The sequence below is a fragment of the Camarhynchus parvulus genome, chromosome 7 (genome assembly GCF_901933205.1).
Source record: "Camarhynchus parvulus chromosome 7, STF_HiC, whole genome shotgun sequence".
NCBI classification, from domain to species: Eukaryota; Metazoa; Chordata; class Aves; order Passeriformes; family Thraupidae; genus Camarhynchus; species Camarhynchus parvulus.
Genome location: NC_044577.1, coordinates 31,283,892 through 31,305,678, shown reverse-complemented (window position 1 = coordinate 31,305,678; position 21,787 = coordinate 31,283,892). Strand labels below are relative to the sequence as shown.

At 40.8% G+C, this 21,787-nt stretch overlaps 2 protein-coding genes across 4 annotated transcripts in view; one reads left to right on the top strand and one right to left on the bottom strand.

The window, feature by feature from the left end:
• ACMSD (aminocarboxymuconate semialdehyde decarboxylase) overlaps positions 1–1,029 on the bottom strand; it is a 31,883-nt gene extending 30,854 nt beyond the window's left edge. Inside the window, exon 1 of the mRNA XM_030952473.1 lies at positions 816–1,029. Within this exon, the coding sequence (XP_030808333.1) occupies positions 816–824 (9 nt within the window). The 5' untranslated portion in view covers positions 825–1,029. The remainder of the gene's footprint in view (positions 1–815) is intronic.
• Positions 1,030–7,888: 6,859 nt separating this feature from the next.
• Positions 7,889–21,787, top strand: part of TMEM163 (transmembrane protein 163) — an 87,788-nt gene continuing 73,889 nt past the window's right edge. Inside the window, exons 1-2 of one of the 3 annotated variants that reach the window (XM_030952170.1) lie at positions 7,889–8,346; positions 13,266–13,385. In XM_030952170.1, the coding sequence (XP_030808030.1) occupies positions 8,193–8,346; positions 13,266–13,385 (274 nt within the window). In that variant the 5' untranslated portion in view covers positions 7,889–8,192. Of the gene's footprint in view, positions 8,347–12,973; positions 13,035–13,265; positions 13,386–21,787 lie in introns of those variants that run through there. The other 2 variants (XM_030952172.1, XM_030952171.1) reach the window with 2 other exon arrangements.

The window sequence follows — 21,787 nt, the reverse complement described above, 5'->3', positions numbered from 1 at the left end:
TTGGTACAAAGATAGGACAAAGTCTGTGGGCAGGATTTTAATTAAAGAAAAAAGTGAAGAAAGCAGGTACTTTTGGACACACAAATCCTGAAGTCAGGAAGACTGTACATCTAGCCACACTTTCTGAGCATATTATCTGGAAATTAATTAAACCAGTTGGTTTAATGAAACTTATTATTTCTATTTACAGATATTGCCTCTGTCTGCCTAAATATATAACTGCAATCGATTTGTATAGCCCAGTATCAGCTGTGCCAGTCAATGGATAGAGAAAAAAATAATCAAACCATATCAATTCTGTCAGTAAAATAGAAGAATGTGAAAATTAAGTGAAACTTCTGTGGCTATTAAGGCGTCCCTGCACCCCGATACCGAAAGTATCAGTGGTCTTGATAATGGAGAGGGAGCTGCCTGCATGACTGCGACTGCCTGTCCCTTGATAACTTTTAGGCCTCATCAAAAGCTTTAGACAGAGTCTGAAAGAGACAGAAATTGACTTTCATCATAGTCTGATCAAATGATATGACTGATATTGTCATCTTTCTTTTTGGTTATAGGACAATTTTATTGCAGCAGAGGTTCAAAATTTCAATGACATTTTGACCTTCAAACTTCAATTGCATTTAAATTTTAATTTTACTGGTTGTTTAAGAAGGCATTTGTAGGTGGAGTGGATTTAAAATTCTTCATTCTACAGAGAAACATTCTTCAATTTCCTCAAGATGCTCCTCTCCCTTTAAAATTTGCAAATGCTTACAGCCATGCACAACTGCTAATATAACATAAATGCTTTATTTGGGTTATTAACCACCTACCTTATCCATCTTCCATAAATCCAGATCTGACAGTGTTCACCATGGATAGACAAATGTCAATATTCACAGTGTGAATTCTCCATGCAAGACCAAGTAGAGATCCATTGCTTTTCCTACTGCTGCATGAAGAGAAGGGCCTGGCTTTTGGGTTCAAACTTTTGGGGTTGAATTCCACTAAAAAATAACCTCCATTTCTTCTTACAAGAAGTACAACATGAATTATGTGCTTCACTCTTTAGAAGGATGAGAAACAATCAATATACTGTGAAAATAAAAAAATGCAGAAATCTATTATCACTCCCCTGTATGTTGTTGACAATATTTCTGACTCTTCCAAAAAATTAGTATCTAGAGAATTTAATTATTTTACCTACAGCATCTCCTTTCATTAAAATGAAGTATTCAAACCCAAATTATATGTCAGGACTCAGGAAATTAATTTTATTTCCTGCAGGAAAAAAAAGCAACCAGAAACAAAATCAAACAGGCAAAAACCATTAAGTGGGTAACAGATTCCTGTAGGTATTAGAAATTTTATGTCCATCCAGACCTAGCAGAGTTTCATTTAAAGTGTCAAATATCTGCTTGAGAAGGTGTCAAAAAGCCCCCAAAACTTGCACACAGAGAAATGGGAAAGGTTTCCTGGCCATGAAGAACATGTTTTACAAAATACTCGTTTTGGCAGTGGCTATCAGGCTCCTTCCAAACACTCTCTATAGTTACCCTTGCTAAATACTGAGGTGGGAATGTGCAGATCCCCAGCAACAATTCATTTGGCATCAGAAAAGGATAAAATACTTTTAAATAAAATGCAGAAATATTATCATCTCATAGAGTTCATCAAACAACTTACAGCAAAAGTGAGCTGTGGAGTATTTACTCAAGAGCAAAGAAGAAGCAATCTAAGTATTATTGCTATAGAGGAATAGAAGGGTAATTCCCTCAAACAGTCACACAGGGTCTTCTGATAAAGATGAAAATATAGCAATAAAAAGAAATTGTGTTGCTGATGACACAAGGAATAACATACCAAACTAAATCACAAATTAGAGCTTAAAATATGAAAAAATATGTGAGTTGGGCACTACTCCCTATAACAATTATTTTTTCTTTTTCTGTCTTTTCTGGTACAGGCATTAGGTCCTTACCTTCAAAGTAAGGATTACCATTCTTAATTTTTTCTATTTTTTAAATGCACTGGATAAAATTTATAAACTATAAATATTTCATACATGCATGGGGGGGAATCTGAAGTAAATGTGTATCTACCTTTTCATGCAGCCTTTTATAACAAAACTCGGGTCTGACATGTTGGGAAAAGGGCTCAGTGGACTGGTGCATCAGGAGGAATGCACTTAGCAAGAGGAAAAGTGACTCAATCTATTTATGATAAATAGAATATTTTGTGATTTCTGTAGTTCACTTATTTCATGTTTAATCATATGAACTTAATGGAAAATTGTGTACAAATTTTCAAAATGAATGTGAGAATGCTTGAAGTTATGCAAATACATTGGAAGTGTCTGGTTGTTAAAATGCTTTAGGACGGGAATTATCATCAAGTAATTATAAGCAATTGGATAAGTTTATTACAAAATTATATTATTTTACTTCCAAGGGATTGCCTAGCTTTCTTTTTTTCTTTTCTTTGAGGCAAAAATGAAATATGAGCTGCTTAAAGTCACATCATCCAACAGGCTATGGTTAGAGCCTCATTGAGAATAAGATCTCTCTACATGGTGTGGAAAGCAGGAAAAAAGTATAAACCAGGAAGATTATGACTTAAGTAACAGGTTGTTACCTCTTGAAAATTAATTTTCCCTTCCATTTCTCTTCAATACTTGTGAATATTAACAATGAAATAAAACCACAGTCAAATAAGTCAGTTTTATTCAGTTAGACAAAACCTGGAAATGAGAGGTCTGCAGTGGTATAAAGAAACAACACTGTTTGGAATAGACACATTCAGTCTTGCTTAACTGCAAAGTATTGTTCTGAACAAAATAATGAGATTAGTTTTTATGGTTTCCCATGTTTACACAGCAGTTTTATCTTGAATTAAGAATGACTCTTAAAATAGTTGGAAAACACTCACTGTAAAGAATCTTTTCCAAGATTTTCTGCTCATTTTCAGGTGACATATTTTGCAGCCTCTGCTTTTATTCCCTCTTTGTTGCCACAGAATCTATCAGTGCTTGTGGCTCGTGCTGGCTGTGGCATTTTTTGCAAATATGATCCTGCAACAGCATTGTATAGGGAAAGGGTAGGTGCTTATGTGAGGTCTCATCAATTACTTACCAAGGTCACTGCATGCTGTATTCTCTGGGAATCATATTATGGGCACTCTTCACAGCCTGAAGGAAAAGGTACTAAATTATCATATTCTTTTGCCAAAACAACATTCTGATTACTTTTGACCCAAAGTTAATATTCAGTCTAAAAATGCCAAGAAGAGAGACAATTTCAATTTAAACTCTATTTAACCCAGGGCAAGAGAAAAACACTAAACCACTGACATTCATTGGATAATAATTCAAGCAAGCTCAGTAATTTAAAGATCAGCGTAGTGTTGTGTACCAACCTCAACATAATTTTTAGTTCGAAATTATAAAAACAAGGTGACTAATACTAGGCTGAGAGGTATCCAGACCAGGTTAAAAGAACCTGGTGTTCTCATCCTATTGAGCACTGAAAATGCTGTGGGGCTACATGTGAGCTACAGAACAAGAAGAGCAAGATCTGTGTCTGCCTCTGCCTCCATGCCACCCAATAAACTAGCAAACAAAAAAACAAAGGGTTAAAAAACATCCTACAGTGTGTAGCCTGACTTGTTTGTAGAAGAAAACTGTAGGAGAAAAGAAGGCTATGGCAGCCAATGTCACACAGGATGGTTGAGGGACTATTAAAGGAAGTGATAAGGTTTGTGAAAAAAAAGTGAAATACAGGATCTAGGGGGTTTCATCACTAAACAGACATATTTAACCTAGTCATTAGAGAAGGACGTGTCTAAATGATCTCAAGTATCTTATCACCTCATCCACAGACAGACACAAGCAGGGAGCTGTAGTGCAAAATTACTGAGCACTTAAGCACCATAAACACTTATGGAAGCTGCTGCCTTTTGGAATACCAGGATAACTCAGTTTCAGACTTTGTCCTAGAGGAGTGGCACTGAAGATGAGCTATAGTGATGACCTTTATGGGACTGATGGGCACCTTTAGAAGTGGATTGGTTCTTAGTTTTGTTTGAGATGTGTCCCTGCAGCACTGCTCCTGCTGTAAAGGGCCATGAAAGGCATATTGATCCAGTAAGAAGTGAGAATTTTCTTTTGGCTCTCAGCCATGAAATGTCTGATAGACCAAACTAATAAACCATCCTGGCTGACACTTGCACTTCCTGCAGTACAATGCCACTGACAAAACCAGTATTTTGCTGCCAAAAAAAGGAAAGTTTTGTGTTTAGTGCATGTGTGAAATGCAACCCAGCAAACAAAATGGTGTGTGGGATTATCTTGCTCTTATGCCTTTAAGCACAATAAAAAATAATCACCAGGTCAGCTGACCAGCTCTTTCCAAACCTGCAAGAGTGCTCTTAATTTAAGTGCTGCACTTAAGATGTTGGTCAATATGGAACATGGACAAGCTAACATCAATGAAACCAAGCAAAATTCTTTCTCAGGAGCCTTTGAGTGCACCACTCTGTTCTGCTAATTCAAGTGAAAACATTTCAGTCAGTAGTGCTAAAATGAAAAGGAAAACCAGAAATTCAAATCCCATTGACATTATTCATAGGCAGGCAGGCAGGCAGGCAGGCAGGCAGGGAGGCAGGGAGGGAGGGAGGGAGGGAGGGAGGAAGGAAGGAAGGAAGGAAGGAAGGAAGGAAGGAAGGAAGGAAGGAAGGAAGGAAGGAAGGAAGGAAGGAAGGAAGGAAGGAAGGAAGGAAGGAAGGAAGGAAGGAAGGAAGGAAGGAAGGAAGGAAGGAAGGAAGGAAGGAAGGAAGGAAGGAAGGAAGGAAGGAAGATCAAAGAACCACAACAAAAGCAGACCACAGACAATACAGATAAGGAGGAAGTTCTTTGTGTTGGTGCTGTTTGCTGTGATGCATGAGACTTCCATCTCATCTGAAATCTCCTTTCTCTGGAAGTCAAAATATTATGAAAATTACAGGCAGCTCCAGCTGGGAACAAAGTTCTGCAAATGTGTATTAATCTTGCAGCAGCTACAGGAGATAGGATGGTGTCAGTCTAGTTAGACTGAATCCAGAGACGTTAGTTTTTTTTTTTTAATTCATTTTGGCTTTCCATTATTCCTATCCAACAATGGGAGGTTTGAGGGAGCAAGAAATAAAATAATGTATTAATATGGCTATTAGAGTGAGGCTTTTTATCTTCATTAACTTTGCCTATGGGTTTCATACACAAGTAGTCCAACAGGGCTGGAAAACAGGATCCATGACTTTAAAAATCTAGCCCTACATCTTTATCCAATTGAATACACTTCGTGTGAATGTCATGAGAAATAAGAGGCAGTTCTGGAAAGCAGCTCCCAGCAGCTATGATATGACAGTCTTTCTGCTCCTTAGTAGCCAGTTTGTATAGACAATGGTGTGTTCTGAAAGGCCCTTCATTGTGGATCTGCCTAATGTTTTGAATTTGTATTTGCTAAATGCAGTGTATGACCCTTCTCATGCTCTGTTTGAAAGCACTGAAGAGAGTCATTTAAAAGAAACTATAATACTCTTTGCAGGCATCATATTCTTTGCTATAGCCTGAACACCATAGCAATTATACAATTAGAGATCGCTCCAGTCCCTGCCAGACACAGTTTTATGTAAGAACAGCAATTGAGGGCAACTGAAAAAAGAGAGAGAAACCCATTAAAGTTTAAAACTTGTGCTTTGGTGTTCCTAGTTCCTATTTTTCTCTAAATCATTTGGAAACCTACCCCTGTGACCTCCTTTTAAAGAAATGGAATTAGGAATCTCCAAGCACTTTCCTCTTGGTTTGATTTCTGGAAGTTCTAAGAATACCAAAATAGCTCAGAGACACTAAGAGAAATAAGGTGCTGTTCAAGGAGAGTCACTGGTCAGTTTCTCATTTATCAAGGAATAAGGAAGTTCTTACTGGAATGGATCAGATGTGGATTTATCTCCATAAAAGAGGAGGGATCCTGCAATAACTGCATTAGGGAGCGTTCTATCTCTTGCAGCAATTTCAAGAGACCCTTAATGGTTTGTCCTGGCTGTGCTCTGCATGGGATGGTGCCACCAGAGGTTTCTGTGTCCCTGCGAGGTCCCAAAGAGTGGTTGGTCTCCATTCCTTCTCCCTGACCAGGTTACAAAACTGGTTCTACTCATTAAAGGATTCTCACTTTACAGACACATTTTATGTGAGACACATCACAATCTATTTTTATGGTAAGCAACAAAAGGTGAGGCTTTTCTGCTTTTCATTTACCTCTCACGTGCATACATCCATCTGCTGTAGCATCTTGCAGGTTCTAGGTAACCAGAGCTTAATACAGAGCCCTTAAAGAAAAAAAAATCCATTTTTTAAAAATGCAATTACTAGTTTTCTACCCCTCCCAACTCAGTCCAAACCTCAAAATAACAGTTGCCTCAAAAGAACTCACTTGTGTTAACTTATGCACATGAGAAAAAAAATCTTTTGCCAATATCAAATAGGCATGTTGGAATTTACTATCCATTTCATGAGGAAAAAGCAAGTAATTTTGGCATTGCTTATATTCATATTAATGCTGATCCAGCTAGAAGAGCAAGAGCTCTGGGATCACAAAGCAGGGTAGGATAGCTAGGGGTGAAGGTGAAATTTAGGTGAGAGGCATGAAGATTTCAAAAATATTTCATACAGTAGGTATGGTATACTATACAGAAAAAAATCATAAGATTAGGTAAAAACACCAATCCCTCACATTACAACAGCCATCTCCACTCCACAAGATTGCCAAAATGCCAATCAATTTCTAAACAAGTATTTTATGTCGTTTAACATTTATTGATATTTTACTTATACTTCTTCAAATAATTGATGATTTAAAATTCACATTGAAAGATTTAGAAGATTAGTATACATTTTTAAGAGGCATTTCTTAAAATTAAGACATTTTGGTAACAATGTTGCACTGACAATTTTTAGACAGGTGTTACTAAACTGCTATGAAACTTTTTTGTAAGGCTGACATCAGCAAGATTCTGACAGTTCATAAAATCGTGTCCCTATGTTGGCATAAATATTAATTTTCTGCTGGCCTTTCTATACTTGCCAAATTCACTAATTTCTCAAAGGAGAAAGGCAACCTGATCTTCATACAACTTCAGTCGGGATTGTATCCTTATGTATCACCAAAGGACCAGGGCTGCAATGCTTAATTGTCTTTTTATATTTTCCTAGACAAATTTTTCAAGTCAAAACTTGCGGCAGCTTCAAAATATATCTGCCTGCTAGTAAGCATGAGGCTGGGAGACTGTGCTGGCACAAAGAATGCTTTGTTTGTTTGCACCTCTCCATCTAGCCATTAGAAACCAGCGCAGAAGAGCAAGCAGCCCTGGCACAGATTTATCTGTGAAATTTTACATTTTTTAAAAAGCATTTCTGCGCTCCTGAGATTTTAGTTTTTCCCCTGTGTTCTTCTGCAGGAAGGCAGGTGAGCAATCCCCTATGTTCTTCTTCTAGTAAAGGCAGGTGAGCAGTCTGAGGAGGCCAGCAAGGGTAACCCCATGCTTCAACACGAGAACGCCGCACGTTCGAGGGCAGTTTTAAGGCAACTCTGGGTGTGACAGACCGTCAGCGCTGCGGGCTCTGAGAGGCGCCTGTGTGAGGCGATTCCGCTCCGATCCCGAAAAAGGGCAAGGGCAGGGGGAGAACGAGCAAATCTCCAGCCAAGGGGAGCTGTGTCTTTACCTGTGTGAGGGGAGGCGAGGCGGACAGGGCCGGCGCCCGCAGCCCTCAGGACCGGCGGGAGCGCTCCCGCTCCGACAGCCCCCGGACAGCGCTTCCCGCCGGGGCTCGGCTGCGGGAGGAGGAGGAGGAGGAGGGGAGGAGGAGGCAGAGCCCGCCATGGCGAGGGGAGGCTGAGGAGGCTCCCGCTTGCTGAGCTCGGCGGGGCGGGGAGGGGACGGGCAGCGCCGGGAGGCGGCACCGGGCTCCACCTGCGCCTCTCGCCGCGGGCAGTGATGAGGCGGCCGCGGGCAGCGGCTGGCGCGGAGTACCCGGAGTTTGTTCGCTGCCCGTCCCTGTCTCCCTGATGCTCTGAGCCAGAGTCTCCTCCTCTCCCCGGGCTCGCACCCGGGCTGGATGCTCCGCTCGCTCCTCGCTTCCCCGCCACAGCCGCCGGCCGCTTCCCGCCGCCCTGCAAGAGATGGAGCCGCCCGCTGCCCCCCTGGACACCACTCCGGACCCCGCCATCGTGCAGCCCCCCGGGGCCAACCCGCCGGGTGCGGCCCGGGAGCAGCAGCAGGAGCAGCTGCGGATCGGGGAGAGCGGGCAGTTCAGCGAGGGGCTGGAGGACAGAGGTGAGCGCCCGTCCGTCCGTCCCCCGCCTTCCTGCACGCTGCCCTGTTCTGTGGCGAGCCCCACCACCTCCCCTGCGTCCCGAGGCCCCCGATACCCACCCCGACGGCTCCTCCGACACCCCCTCCGCAGCATCCTGTCGCTCGCTCTCCTGGACCCGTACCCTCCCCATGCCGCCGCAGCCGCCCTGCCCGTCCCCTCCCCTCCAGCCCTTCAGCCGCACACCGGTTCTTGCCCCCCGAACTCCCCCATCCAGCCCAGCTCGCCCACCCCTCATCCCGCCGCTGGCAGCCGCTTAGCATCCCCCCCAGCGCCGCCCTCGAAGCTCTGCCCCGTTTTAGCTCCCGTGCGAGCGCTCCGCGACAGCTTTGAAGTATTTTTATAAACTCTATTCGTGGCTGTTCCCAGCTCGCCCGGGAACTTGCCTGCCTGGCTGCGGAGCGGCTGCGGGCGGCACACGGCTCCGCAGGCAGCGCCCGGCCCAGGGGCGCGGCGGCGGCGGCGGCGCTCCCGGGGCTCTCCTCGGAGGCCGCTGAGGTGCCCAAGCCTTCGGGGTGGTCGCAGCCGCCCCCCGAGCAGGGGCGCAACGCGGCGTTTCTGGAGGGTCCGCCCCGGCCAGGCTGGGGGTTGAAGTCGGGGCAGTTGTTTCCCTTCCCCCACGGAGCTGTGCACTTCCACACAACTCGTTTTTTGTTATTTACGGAAATACCTGACCAGGTGTTCGGAAGCTGACGGCTTGCAAACCGCGTTACGCTTTAGCGCGAAGCACATCCATTTCGGACATCTGTTTAGGGCTCACTCACCTGCCGCCCACAAAGGCAGCTGCCATTTTACCCCTCCCCACTGCCCTGTCCTCCACAACGCCTCCGGGCTCCTCTTCCACACAATTTGTCTCCATCTTTTAATTCCATTTATTGGCTTCCCTTAGCCTCTCTCTCTGTTGCCTTTTCTTCCTTTTCCATTTTGCTTTCAGCATCCAGGAGTCCCTTTTGTGTTCTCCGTGTTCATCCACAGCCCCTTTACACGTAACCCCGCTATGTCCTGTTCTTTGCCCAGCTTCCCGGAGCCTGTGCCTGCTACAGAATGTAGACACAAAGTAGAGGAGTGAGGGGGAAGAGCATTCACCACCTTCCTGGCAGCTTCCAGTCATGCTGGGGCTGGGGACAGCCCTTACTCAGGGGGTACCCTCACTGTCCCTGCCAGGGGCTGAGGGCAGGCATTGTGCCTGCCTGAGGGCAATCTGAGCTCTCTTTTACATGAGTGAGGAATTTTGATTGTGGCTCCAACACAGAAGTTTGGTTACAGAAAATTCTAATTAGTGCCCAGTATGACAGAGCCAAAGGTGAATGCTGTCCCTTTTGGCATTAAGGGTAATTCCATAAAGATAGTGTCTGTTGTACCCAACCTATCTCTTTCTATGAGGGAGATGGAGCTAAAGCTGCTGATTTAATTTTCTTCCTTGCCTCCATGCTCTTTCTATGGCCCTTGCAGTACCTTTTTTTTAGCCTTTCCTGTAGTTACTGGTTCCATGTGTACCAGGATAATTCACTGTCATTGTAGAGGGAAATCTGGTATGCTTTTTGCAGGTTGTCCCTGTTGAAAATGTTAGCAGTCTGTCCTTTTAGATTGTACTTTTTCCTACAATCTTTTCCAATGAATCATACCAGATCCAGTTATAGAGATGATGCTTCCCCGTTTGCTAAAAATAAATACTAATCCTAAATTTTGGAGGTAGATATTTGCTCTTTAAGAGCCAGATCCAAAATCGGTGATAATTTTGTGGATGGGACCCTTAAATTAACATCCTTCGGTGAACAGGTTTTTTATTAGCCTTATCTCTTCCACAATTTCTAACTTGACATTTTAAAATGATCCCTTAGCCAAATAGAAAAGTACTTCTGGTAAGTCAGCATATGGTAAAGAATATCCTAGAATCACTTCACAAATATGCCAAGCTTGTGTTCTGCAACTGTTAGGCAGGTTTTTTTCTCCTTCTGATTTTTTTATGGGAAGAAAATCTGTTAATATGTGAAGATGCTGAAAGATAAATTAAAAATCCAGTGCATTTAATCAGTTCCTCATCTTTTCTATACCTCAGGGATATCCATGTGTTAAATAAATTATTTGCAATAAAATTACTCAGTATGTTAATTTCAGGGTGGAGGAATTTCATTTGTAGATGGTAGCTTTTTATTTTTGTAGCAGTGCAGGTCATACTAAAAGATTAACTTTCATCCTCCTGTGGATGCTTGCTTTCTTATGGTCAGTGAAGAAATATGGAAGTTTACCTGGTGAATTTTGTTCTTGTGTGTAAATTAATGAACTGTTGTTGCCTCTAAATAATTTTTATTCTATGGGCTTGATAGTCATGTGAATGAGTTTGTATCTTTTTGTGCTGGCCTCAGGACACTCCTAAGAATTATATGATCTTTCTTGGGGGTGAAAATTTTAAAGGCAGAAGGTGTATTTGAATTATTTCAGGAAGGAAGGGATCACATTGCTGACAGCCAGAATATGCCAGCCATTTTGAGAGACGGAGAAACACACACACACACACGGCAGAAGTGGTGGAGTTTTATAAAGACTGCAGTCTCTGTCATACTGGACACGTGCTTGACATGTGAATAGTAATCAGGAGTGCTGCACTAGCTCTGGGGCTTGTTATTCATCCCTCAGTTTAATTAGGGTATTGTTTGATTTGTTAGTATCAACTATGTATGTTGGACTTCCCAGGTAATAGTGAGCTGTAGCCATGAATTAAAAGATGTCTTAAAAGAAAGAAACAGGTGAGGATATCTGTCATTCTGATCTGTGTTTATTTGAGGTTTGAAATATTGAGAGCCAGAATTGGCTGAGAAAACCTTTGCTTTATGTTCCAAAAAGATTTGGACCATAATTTGAAATCCTTGGTTTGGGGAGGGGACAGGAGGGGTGAATACACAAAATGTGAGAGATGTATTTTCTCTGTGGTTAGATTAGTAGAAATCCCTCCTATGTTTCAAGATGTGTTGCTGAATTACCTCATAGCAGACAGCAATTAAACTGTACATCGTTATATATAGTAGGAGAAGATAGGCGAAACATTTGTGGGGGAAAAAAAAATTCACACAAATGAAAGCAGGCATGTGAGAAATAGCTGTGCAACACCATCAGTAAAAGACTCAAGGCTTTTGGAGTTGTCATCCATCAGTTTTTGTGTATTAGACAGACAAAGAATGCACCTAATAAGAAACAGACATAATTCCAATATAGGGCCTGGTCCATGCAAGTTTGTAGATTCTTTTCCATTCATAAAGGGGGGAGTGTGTAGCACAAAGTGTGATAATATTTTAAATTTTCTAAAAATACAATACAAGCATGAAATTCTGAGTGGCTTTCTGAACTCCCATAAAGAAACTCTCTGTGTTTTATTGTAACTGGGGTGTAAAAGGCATAAAGAATTTTTCCAAGACAGCGTGTATCCCACCAATTATGCTGGGATTACAACCAGTAATTTTAACAGACTCCAAGTGGCAGAATAAAATCTGATGGCTCAAATTTCACCACCCCTGGATGCCTGCCCCTCTGCTGACATAATGATGCCCCCAAGGCAGAGATGTCTGATTCAGTTCTGAATTGATTCCAAAACCATTGCAGTTTTCAGCCAGTGTATTACAGTCAGTTGAAACTAATATCTGTAAAGGTTAATAAACTTGGTTAAACATGGTGTGGATTCAGGAGTACACTGAGAACCAGATCAGATGTCGCTGCCAGTGGCAATAGAAGGTGAGGATAGTAACAGCTTCAACTCTTCTGTTTTAACCTGGTGCTGGGTCTGACACAGCCCCTGTTCTCCACCCTTTGTCTGAGACCTTAGAGCAGCTACTGAAAGTCGTGCTGTTAAACCAGTGTGTCAGTTCAATGCATTGAGTGCAGGCAAATCTCTCTGAAAAGTGCTCATCATCTGAGAGGAGCCACCCACACCTTCTGGAGTAACTCATTAAGAAATTTAAAGCCATCAGGTTTTCTCTCCAGTTAAGCACATTTGAGGAGAAACATAATGGTGAGAAAGAATGTATGTTTCAAATTAGGTGAATGTGTTAAGCATAAACTAATCAGAACAGGATATACAGAATGGAAATATGTAAAATTCTGAATGCATTTTAGAAGTGGCTTTAGACTCAGACTGAGAGAATAAAAACCAAAGAATGTTAATTTATGTTTAACCTGCATTCTCTGTGATGTAAGATCAATGGACAAAAGACTTCCACAGACTGAAAGCATCAAAAAAGAGAAAAAGCAATAGCATTCCTTTGTGTTCAACAGCCTTCTGCACCAACTGCAGCAAGGACAGAGTTGGTTCTTCAATTAGTTCTAGATGGGAATGTGTTCTTGCCCCAAATGAAGGACGAGGTGCTTCAAGGGGCTTTTCCAGCTGTGACAGCTTTGATTCTGGGGCATGCCCACTTGTGCTTTGATGATCAATATGTGCAGTGTATCCCTGTGCTTTGGGAGGTGATTCCACAGGGACTGGTGAGCAGGGGTTTTTCTCCTACGTTAATTAGCCCCAGGATCCTCAAGTTCAGAAACAAGTTTTGATCTGAGGGAGTATAGGACTGAGCCATTTCTTGTGTAGAGGTACAGGTGGAAATCATATTGATTTGTGAATTTCCAAGACTGGAATGCAGTGCTCTTTTTAAAGGATTGATGTGTGAGTCTTTCTGTGTGGAGTCAAAACAGCTTGTGTGTGCTCTTCTTGCTTACTCACATGTTTCTGGTGGCCTCATTCACTTAACCTCAATAATGTGAGCAGGATTTGATTCTGTATTGCTTCTGTGTGTAATATAGAATGTAAATGTGTCTTCTAGGGCTGAACTAACGCAGCTGTGTTTTTGAAAGGAGCAATGCATTGTTCATATCTTCTTTGCTTATTGCTTATCAGGTTTACTAGAAAGCAGTACGAGGCTAAAACCTCATGAAGCTCAAAGCTACAGAAAGAAGGCATTGTGGGTTTCCTGGGTCTCCATTATTGTCACACTGGCTCTTGCAGTGGCTGCTTTCAGTGAGTATTGGGAATATTTTAAATTTCACACCTCTTCCTTTTTGTTTTTCTTTTGGTCTCTCAGAATTTCTTTCTTTGTGGAAGCTTTCTCATGTTGTTTTTTTTTTTCCCTTTGCAACTGCTAAAGAGATTTTTCTCTAGACTGCCTGTGTCTGCATGGTGCTTATAAATTAGTAAAACTGCTGGGTTTTTTCTGCAGAGTATAGGATTATTGAAGGTCGGAGAAAGAAACAGGAGATGTTGATTCCTGCTAGCATTTATACATGTGGAACTGTTCATTTTGGAGAATAGTGTAAAAATCATTATGATTATGCAGTGGGTTGTCTTTTACCAAAGAGATCCAATATGACAAATCTTAATCTATTTGGGATTTGTAGTGGGAATGCTATAATTTATCTGTATTATGCTGACAGATAGCCTGAAACAATGCTAATCTGAAAGAGAAATTCCATTTTCTTTTTAGAACAGTGTTTTTCTATAAATTCTATGACATTTTTCTAGTTTACGTTTAAACAAAGAATTTGAGTGGGAAAAAAAAATCCAAACTAAACCCAAATTATTTTTATATGGGAAAGAATGCAATCTATTTCTTTTATTTCAAAACAGGAAAAATTGCTACATTGTGTAAATACAAATTTTAGTTCAATGCAAATTTGCAAAATACAAGCTTTCTATCTTGGGCAATTAAGTAACACAAAAAAGACAAAAAGAAACATGGAATGTGGAACAAAATCTTTTCAGTGGCACATTCTCTGTTTTAGAGAGGGGAAAAATCAGAAGTGATTGAATTTATGCTTTAATACAAACGAAAGGAAGGCTGTGTCTAGGACACATCAAAGAAGTCCCAAAACATCATTCTTAAGCTTGATAAAGACAGACTTGTATTGTTTTCCCCTTTCTTGTTTTTTTGATTTTGGAATCACAGCAGCATGTCTTTTGTTATTCTAATCTGCATTGTATGACCTGCTGCTGGAAGTTGGTGTCAGCTCCCAGGAGAGGTGATTAAAATCTGACCAAATGGTCTCTGGAAACTCAACATATATTACTCAGAGCAATTTGTATGGAAACACAGGTACAATAACTTGGTTCAGAAATAAGAAAAAAAGAGGAGGGACACTTAAAAGGCAGAATCTGACGCTGTAAAGAATTTGAATGTTAACAAGAGAGTGAAACAAGTTTCCATTTTGTTCTGCTTCATGGAAATACAGTGGTCTGTCTTTGCTACTGAAGCAACATAAAGGTAAATACTAAGTTACAGAATAACCTTGTTACCTATTAACACTGTAGTTTTACAGAATATTGTGATATGGCTTAATTTTAGTTTTGATTTTCATTTGTCAGCGTTGCAAGAATTAAGTGTAATATAGATAACTAAAACTGTGTCTTTTAAAAGGATCCTTAAAAACATTTTTTAAGATTATTTAGGCTGAATTTTTTTTTTCTTTCCTTGTTTTTTGGCACTCTGGTAGTGTTTAGAGAAACAAACAGCAGAGAATGTTGTGCCTGTGTGGATATCCTGTGGCTGCATATTCAGCTGGAAGGGACAGGCACTGAACTACTGAAATCAGTAGCAGCCTAATTATATGGTTTTGGAATGTGTCTGTCCCCATGGTATGCTGAGGCTAAATTTATGAAGAATAGGAGAGGAATCAGCACACAGATACATATTAAATCTGTATGGAATCTCTTATTAGGTAGTTGGCAGTTAGCTTACACGCCACAAAAGCCTTGCCAGGGCTTTTCATGTCTTTACTATTAAAAATTTTCAATCTTTGAGGAAAATACAGTGACTTCTGGGATCACTTTGCTGTCCCCATGCAATTTCATGAAGTTCTGTTCATTTTACTGCCTTGCACTGGCTGCTCTCTTCCTCAGTGCTGTCCTTTTAGCAGGTTCCTCCAGCCAATCCATGCGTTGGGAGAGATGCCAGATGACCAGAGTTTGCTGCCTGTTTGATAGAAATGTCTACTTGTCACTTTGGGGTATCTGACACTGACAATTATCTGCAAACAACTGCTATTTAAAGCATCCTCTTTCCATTTTACCTCCTGTCTGTAATGGTGAAGCGTTGGAAATACAGCCCTGATGTTCCATTTCAGTGAAAAACAGGGATCTGTTCTGGTCATTGTCGGGCTACACTGACTATTCTCACTGCTCTTGCTGGAAGTGAGAGCCCTAGAAATTGCTATTTAAATTCCTGTTTTGTCCCCTTATAGGCTGCAAAATGCTTTCTTGCAAGAGTATCCCACGTGAAACAGTGAAGATACTGTGCCAGGGAACTGATGTTATTTGATAACTGTAGGAAAAATGCTGAGGGGAGTGATGCCCATGTGGAGGGTAGGGAAGAGGTTCAGGAGCCTCATTTTCCAACCAAGTGTTTGTAGGCAGACTTCCTTCCTTTTTATGGTCCACTGCCCACCCTTTCTTTCAAGGCTGGTCTAGTTGCCTCCAGCACTGTATTTTTCCAGCATTAGAGTAAGTTGGAATGGTTTGTCTTGACTGGTGTGGAGTGTTTTCTTTTGCTGGGATTATGATGCTGCCCTAGCTGAACTCTGATATTTCACTTGGTAATTTTGAAGGAGACTGAAAAATCCCATGTTGATCTGAATACATAAAGTAGTTTCCTTATTAGGTCATGTTTATGGCAAATGAGGCTTGAGATCATAGAATCATAGAATTTTAAGGTTGGAAAAGACTTCTGAGATCGAGTCCAACTGTTAACCCAGCACTGCCATGTTCACGACTAAACAGTGTCCTAAGTGCCGCATTCACAGATTTTTTGAAAACTTCCAGAGGTGATGATTCCACCCCTTCCCTGTGCAGCCTTTTCCAGTGCCTGACCACCCTTTCAGAGAAAGCTGAAGTAGGCTAGGCTGGGTATGGAGCAGGATCGTTGCATAAAGGAAAATGAAGTTGTCACCTTCCGTTCACTAATATTGACAAGTAGGACTTAGACCACGAAATCAGCTTTTCCACTTAGCTGAAAGAACAGATCTCTTACTGTCAACCACTTAATAAACTTAATTTTACTGCAGAAATGCTCGTAAAAGAGCATTTGGAAGTTCCAGCTGCTGTCTCTGATGCTGCTCCTGCACTCTGTGGTAACCACTGCTCTGAGAGCTGCTGCAGATGCTGCTCTCCAGCATGAAATTGCACAAGGCTTCAGTAAAATCTCTGTAGACTTGTATGTGTGAGATCCTTGAAGTCAGTGGAGCCCCATGTATCATCTTTAGTGGCTGAAAATTTGATGCTCTCAAAATATTCTGGCACTGTTGTTTTGTGCAATACTTTCATGATCAAGTGCTAATCAATGCCTGGTCAATAAATTCATTTTGCTCTTCATTTCAGGGCTGCCTGAAATATGCATACTTGTAGAATTCTCATCGAGAGTGGATTTACTTGGTTATAAATATATAGCAATAAACAGAGTCTGAGCATGATAAAAGTTATTAAAACGAACATTAAATTATTCCTTAGCACCCCAAGTAAGTGCCAGAATAATAGTTCTAATATAATTATTTCTGGATTACAGTAATGTGAGAGAAGAATGATAACAGAGAAAAGAATGATAACAGAATAAGAACATTTTTTTTGCAATGTATATGTGTATTGTATAAGGCTGCAGTCATTTCATAATAACAACTATTATTTCTTTCTGTGGCTGCAGTATTGTGTGTTCATACTGAGCCTAGTTTAAGAATCATAATGGAGAGCAGGTGGAATAGAACTCTGGTGTTTTGAAACCCATTAATCTTAGCTTCCTGACATTTATGTTACTAAAGCATAATTTTGAAAAATACACAAATATAGCTTCTGCTGTTGCAGTTCAGTTTCTGCTCAGGCAGCTAATCTCTGATAAGATTGTCAAAGCAGAAAACAAGCTTGTTCTGTCTGCTGTTTTTTGTCCAGTGTAGACTTGTGATTCACAGAAAGCAGCGTGTTCATTCATCTTCCTGATGTGATCAGCCAAAATTGTTTCACAGTGAATGGAGGAGCCCTAGCACTGCATCAAAACGATGCATAGACCAAACTGTGCACTGAAGGCTTTCTTTGTGGTCAGAGACTGAGACAAGGTTCGGAATGTGTGGGTTTGCAAATGTGAGCTTTGTGAAGGGCTGTGGCCAGGGCAGGTCTGACCAGCCCTGGTCACTGGGAGAGAGGCAGGGGCTGTTTGCAGAGGGCTGGGATGTGGCAGTGGCTGCTCACATCTGTCCCAGGGCTGCTCTGGAGATCCCCCTTTCAGCTCACCACGGGCACAGGTAAGGTTCAGCTGCACTGAAATAACCGAGTGCAGCAAGAAGCCACATCCTGGTAAGTGTTTAGTCTGGTGCAGGAAGAGGTGCTGGTGTTCTGAGAAGGAGAATTCCATTTATCTGTATCAAATCTCAGGCGGAAACTCAGTAGGTAGAATTCTGTGAGTGGGAGTGTTTTGGTGGGAGGATTAGCTTCTCCATTAGCCCATGGATAAGATATTAAACGTAAATGCAGACACTGATTTTATACAAAAAACTATTTGTGTTTCAGAATGAATCGCTGAAAAATGATTTACCATAGTGAGCTCCCACATACTGGGAGGCATTTTGTTTGAAATATATGGTGCAAATGCTTACAAATTTCAGGGCAGGTCTTGTTTTCAGATTAATACTTTATGCTAGTTCAGATTCCAACAGTTATAAATGCCAAAAAAATGTAGAAATTGTGTATCCAGGCCCACTTTTTTCACTGGAATGACTACACTGAGTCATAAAGTCTCATGTGGGTTAGCTATAGGACATGACTACTGCTTTTCCTCTACTCAGGTGCATGCCTATCAAATTACATGGGACAAACATTGAGCAATTGAAACTGTTGTCCTCTGGATGCTCACATGTGGATATACTGATGCAATCTGTCACTCTTCATCTCAGACAACTGATTAATTTATTGATGAATATATCATCTTGTCTGTGGGCCATTCCTATTCATGCTTGAAAAATTAAATTTATGTGGGCTTTCCCTGATGTTTGCACAATACTTAGTACACCCTGGGCACAGCTGTGAATCATAATAAGACTACTAAAGAAAAATGTAGGGGAAGGTTCATGGTCGTGAGGCTCTTTAGTTTGGATATTTAATTCTTTAAAAGTCATTAATTTCAGACAAATGATGGGCATTCAGCACTCAGGCTGAGGTTAGAATGTCTCATCTGAGAACCTAAACAGAGCTCTCCAGGATCACAGAAAATGTGATAAGTCTTGGTCTTTGTGTTTTTTCTTCCAGGAATTATACAGAATTGCATTTCTCACTCCTAAAGACCCGAGAGAAAGGTTTTTGTAGATTTTTATTTTCTTGAGTAGAGCACATTGCATTTATTCAGAAACTTACATTTCAAATCACAATTCCATGCAAGCACTTAAAACCAAGTAAAGACTAAATAGAGAATAAAGCTCCTCCGTGGTAGCATACAGATCCCTCGCTTTGCCTGTTTCTCAGGGTGTTTAATTACATCAGTTACAAAAAGACAGATGCTTCAGGGCTGCAGCCTCACAGAAGCGTTAATGAAATGTGGAACTCCAATTCCCAAGGAGGAGTCGTGATATTGGTGACTCTTGTGCTTCCCTGTCATCCTCGTTACAGCTGCACCACTACAGGTGAAAATGGACTTTGGACCTAACCATGTTACACATAAAAGCTAAAGGACAAAAACTCCTAACCATGTTACACATAAAAGCTAAAGGACAAAAACTCCTAACCATGTTACACATAAAAGCTAAAGGACAAAAAAATCCATTGCCTGTGCAGCACTGGCAGAAGAAGCCTTTTGTATAGGTCAGTCTGTACTTAATAACAACAAAATGCAATTTTCATTCACTGAAAATGAAATGAGAGGCCAGTAAAGGCCTGTCTATATTTTTTTTTTCAGGCACACAAAGCTCTAAGTGACTTTCTTGGGAGGAGAAAATAACATATGGATGTCAAGTTCAAGACTGATAGCTGTTGAGCAGAAGTGTGGGTCTAAAATCTGCAGCGCTTCACACTTCATGAAATCTTTTCCTTAGCTGGCAGGGAAAATGATGGTAGAAGTCTGTGAAATCTAGAACAGGCTAGATAATGATATAATGTATTTGAACAGCAAACAATTAAAAAATTATTGCTGTGGTGGAAGTTTGTTAAAACAGCTCAATTTGTGTTTACATGCTAACCTTTAAAACACACTAGTCTGTTGTATTTTTGCATTAGAAAATTGCAGTTTAATAATTGCTTATGTTAAGTTGTTATTTTTTTCTCATGAGAAAAGATCATCCCAAAGAATTTTGGAATTAAAACAGGGTGCTGATGATGAGGGGAAACCAACACTGTAACAAGGCTTCATGGAGAGTGAGAAACATGCAAGTACATTGTTTAGGCTGCTTGGTGTAATAATCACAATCACAGCTCTTTCCCTTGTTGTTTTATTTTTCCTTTCCAATGTTCTGTTGGGATTTATTTTGTGTGGAGAAGATTGGAATGAGTCTGTGCAGCATTTAGACCAATAATAATGGTAACATCTTTCAAATGAATTGACATCTATGTTATGTAACATAGGTAATATATGTTATATTTAAATTATGGCAAGTGGTTGTAGACACTTGAAATTTGGTGTTCAGTTTTGCCATCAGATTCCTGCTTGGATTCTGTCAAAGACAACTCCGTGTTTGATGGTTCAGAGGTTCCAATGATGAGAATACAGTTGTGTAGCAAGGTGCAATATACAAATAAGTATAAATAACCATGTGTAATTGTTATTAACTAATTGTATGGATATCATGGGTCCTACTCCTATCCCTGAGAAAATTCTACTGGGCCATTACAGACAGGTGTAGGTGGAGGGTTAATTTTTCTTATGGGAAAAGAATTTAACACTGAATGGGGAGGGTTTTGTGCAGACCACTTGGTGCTAGCTGGGTGGTGTGGGAATGATGTTCCCTACAGCCATCCTTAGCTTGTGAAGTGAAAAATGTGTATCTTGACTAAAAGCAGATGGAAGTAGTTAGGAGAAAAAAAAAAGTAATATTAAGTTTATTGCATGTGATTGGTGTTAACTGTTATCCATAAAAAAACTGCTTGAATTTTATGTATAAAATTGAAAATAAATGATCCTCCAGCAAAAGTCTCAATTGTTGCTTTTGCTGTATTTGCTGCATCACACAAGTGGGTGTACATTTGCCCTTTGAAGGACCATCCCTGCAGTCTGAAAAGTCAAATGCATTTTCAATCAATTGCTGTAGAATCACTTCCACAAAGTAGTGCCTGAGCTGCTGCAGCCTTGTGCAAAGGCATGAATATATTAACAAATTTCTTTATGAATGCCTGATATACCAATAGAATTTGGTTTTCTTAGATCATTTCATATTTTCTCTGCTTTCCCAATTTAAAAATGCACTTCCTTTGCTTAGTGGCAAAGGTGAACTTGTAGTTCTTCGTATGTGGAGCTGAAAATCAATAATAATGACAGAAAATGTATGTTTAATATTCATTGTGCAGTTTCACTTTATTGTTTGAATTTTGTGAGCTTTTAAAGCACTACTGGATTCAAACTTCGTGGTCATGGTAGTGAAAGTAATGAGAATCAGTGCACAGCTTTCTTCCTAGGTTTCTTCTGCCAGAAATTTTAAACTATTCATGTTTTTTAACTTAATATGCAACAAAATTTAAACTGGTACTTCAGTTATTTTTTTAATAACTTCTGTAACTTTTGCTTTACTGGGGAGGTTGATCATGCTTCCCTTTTTAGCACTTATTTTCTGTGGTTTTTTAGTAACAGTGCTTGAGTTCCTTTCATTGAAAGTAGAAATTTGTTAGATTTTAATACTTTCTCAGAACAGAATATTGTTTGTAAATGGCTCATTTTATTAAAACTGTACTGTGGGAGGACTTTGTAAAATAATCTCCTAAATAATATGTGTTCTTTACCCTGCCCTCGAGCTCCCAGCAGCTCCATCCCTTGGAGCTGGATGTGAAGCCATGGTAGTGCCTGGTGAGAACTGGGAGCATCTGGGAGCTGGGGGGGACTCACAGAGTGGGAGCAGAGGAAATAACAGAGAATGAGGTTGTGTGGATGGGTGGCACCACCCCTGGTGAGGTGAACAACCCAGTCTGAGCTGAAGGACACTTTGGTTTCTGAAAATGCCACCAGCAAGAGCATAAATCTGGTGTCCTGGGGTCTCCTGTAGGTCTCATGCCACGACACTTTGTGAGAGGAGACTTATGAATACTGAGTGAAAAATCCAGTTTGGCCAACCCAAAGCTTGGAAAACTTTGATACGTTGTGCTAAATGGGTGGTACAACCTGGTCAAATTAGTTTGGTTCAAATACATATCATCACAGGGTTTATTAAAGACTGAAACGAGATGTTTGGAGATTGGGAAAGACAAGATAACTT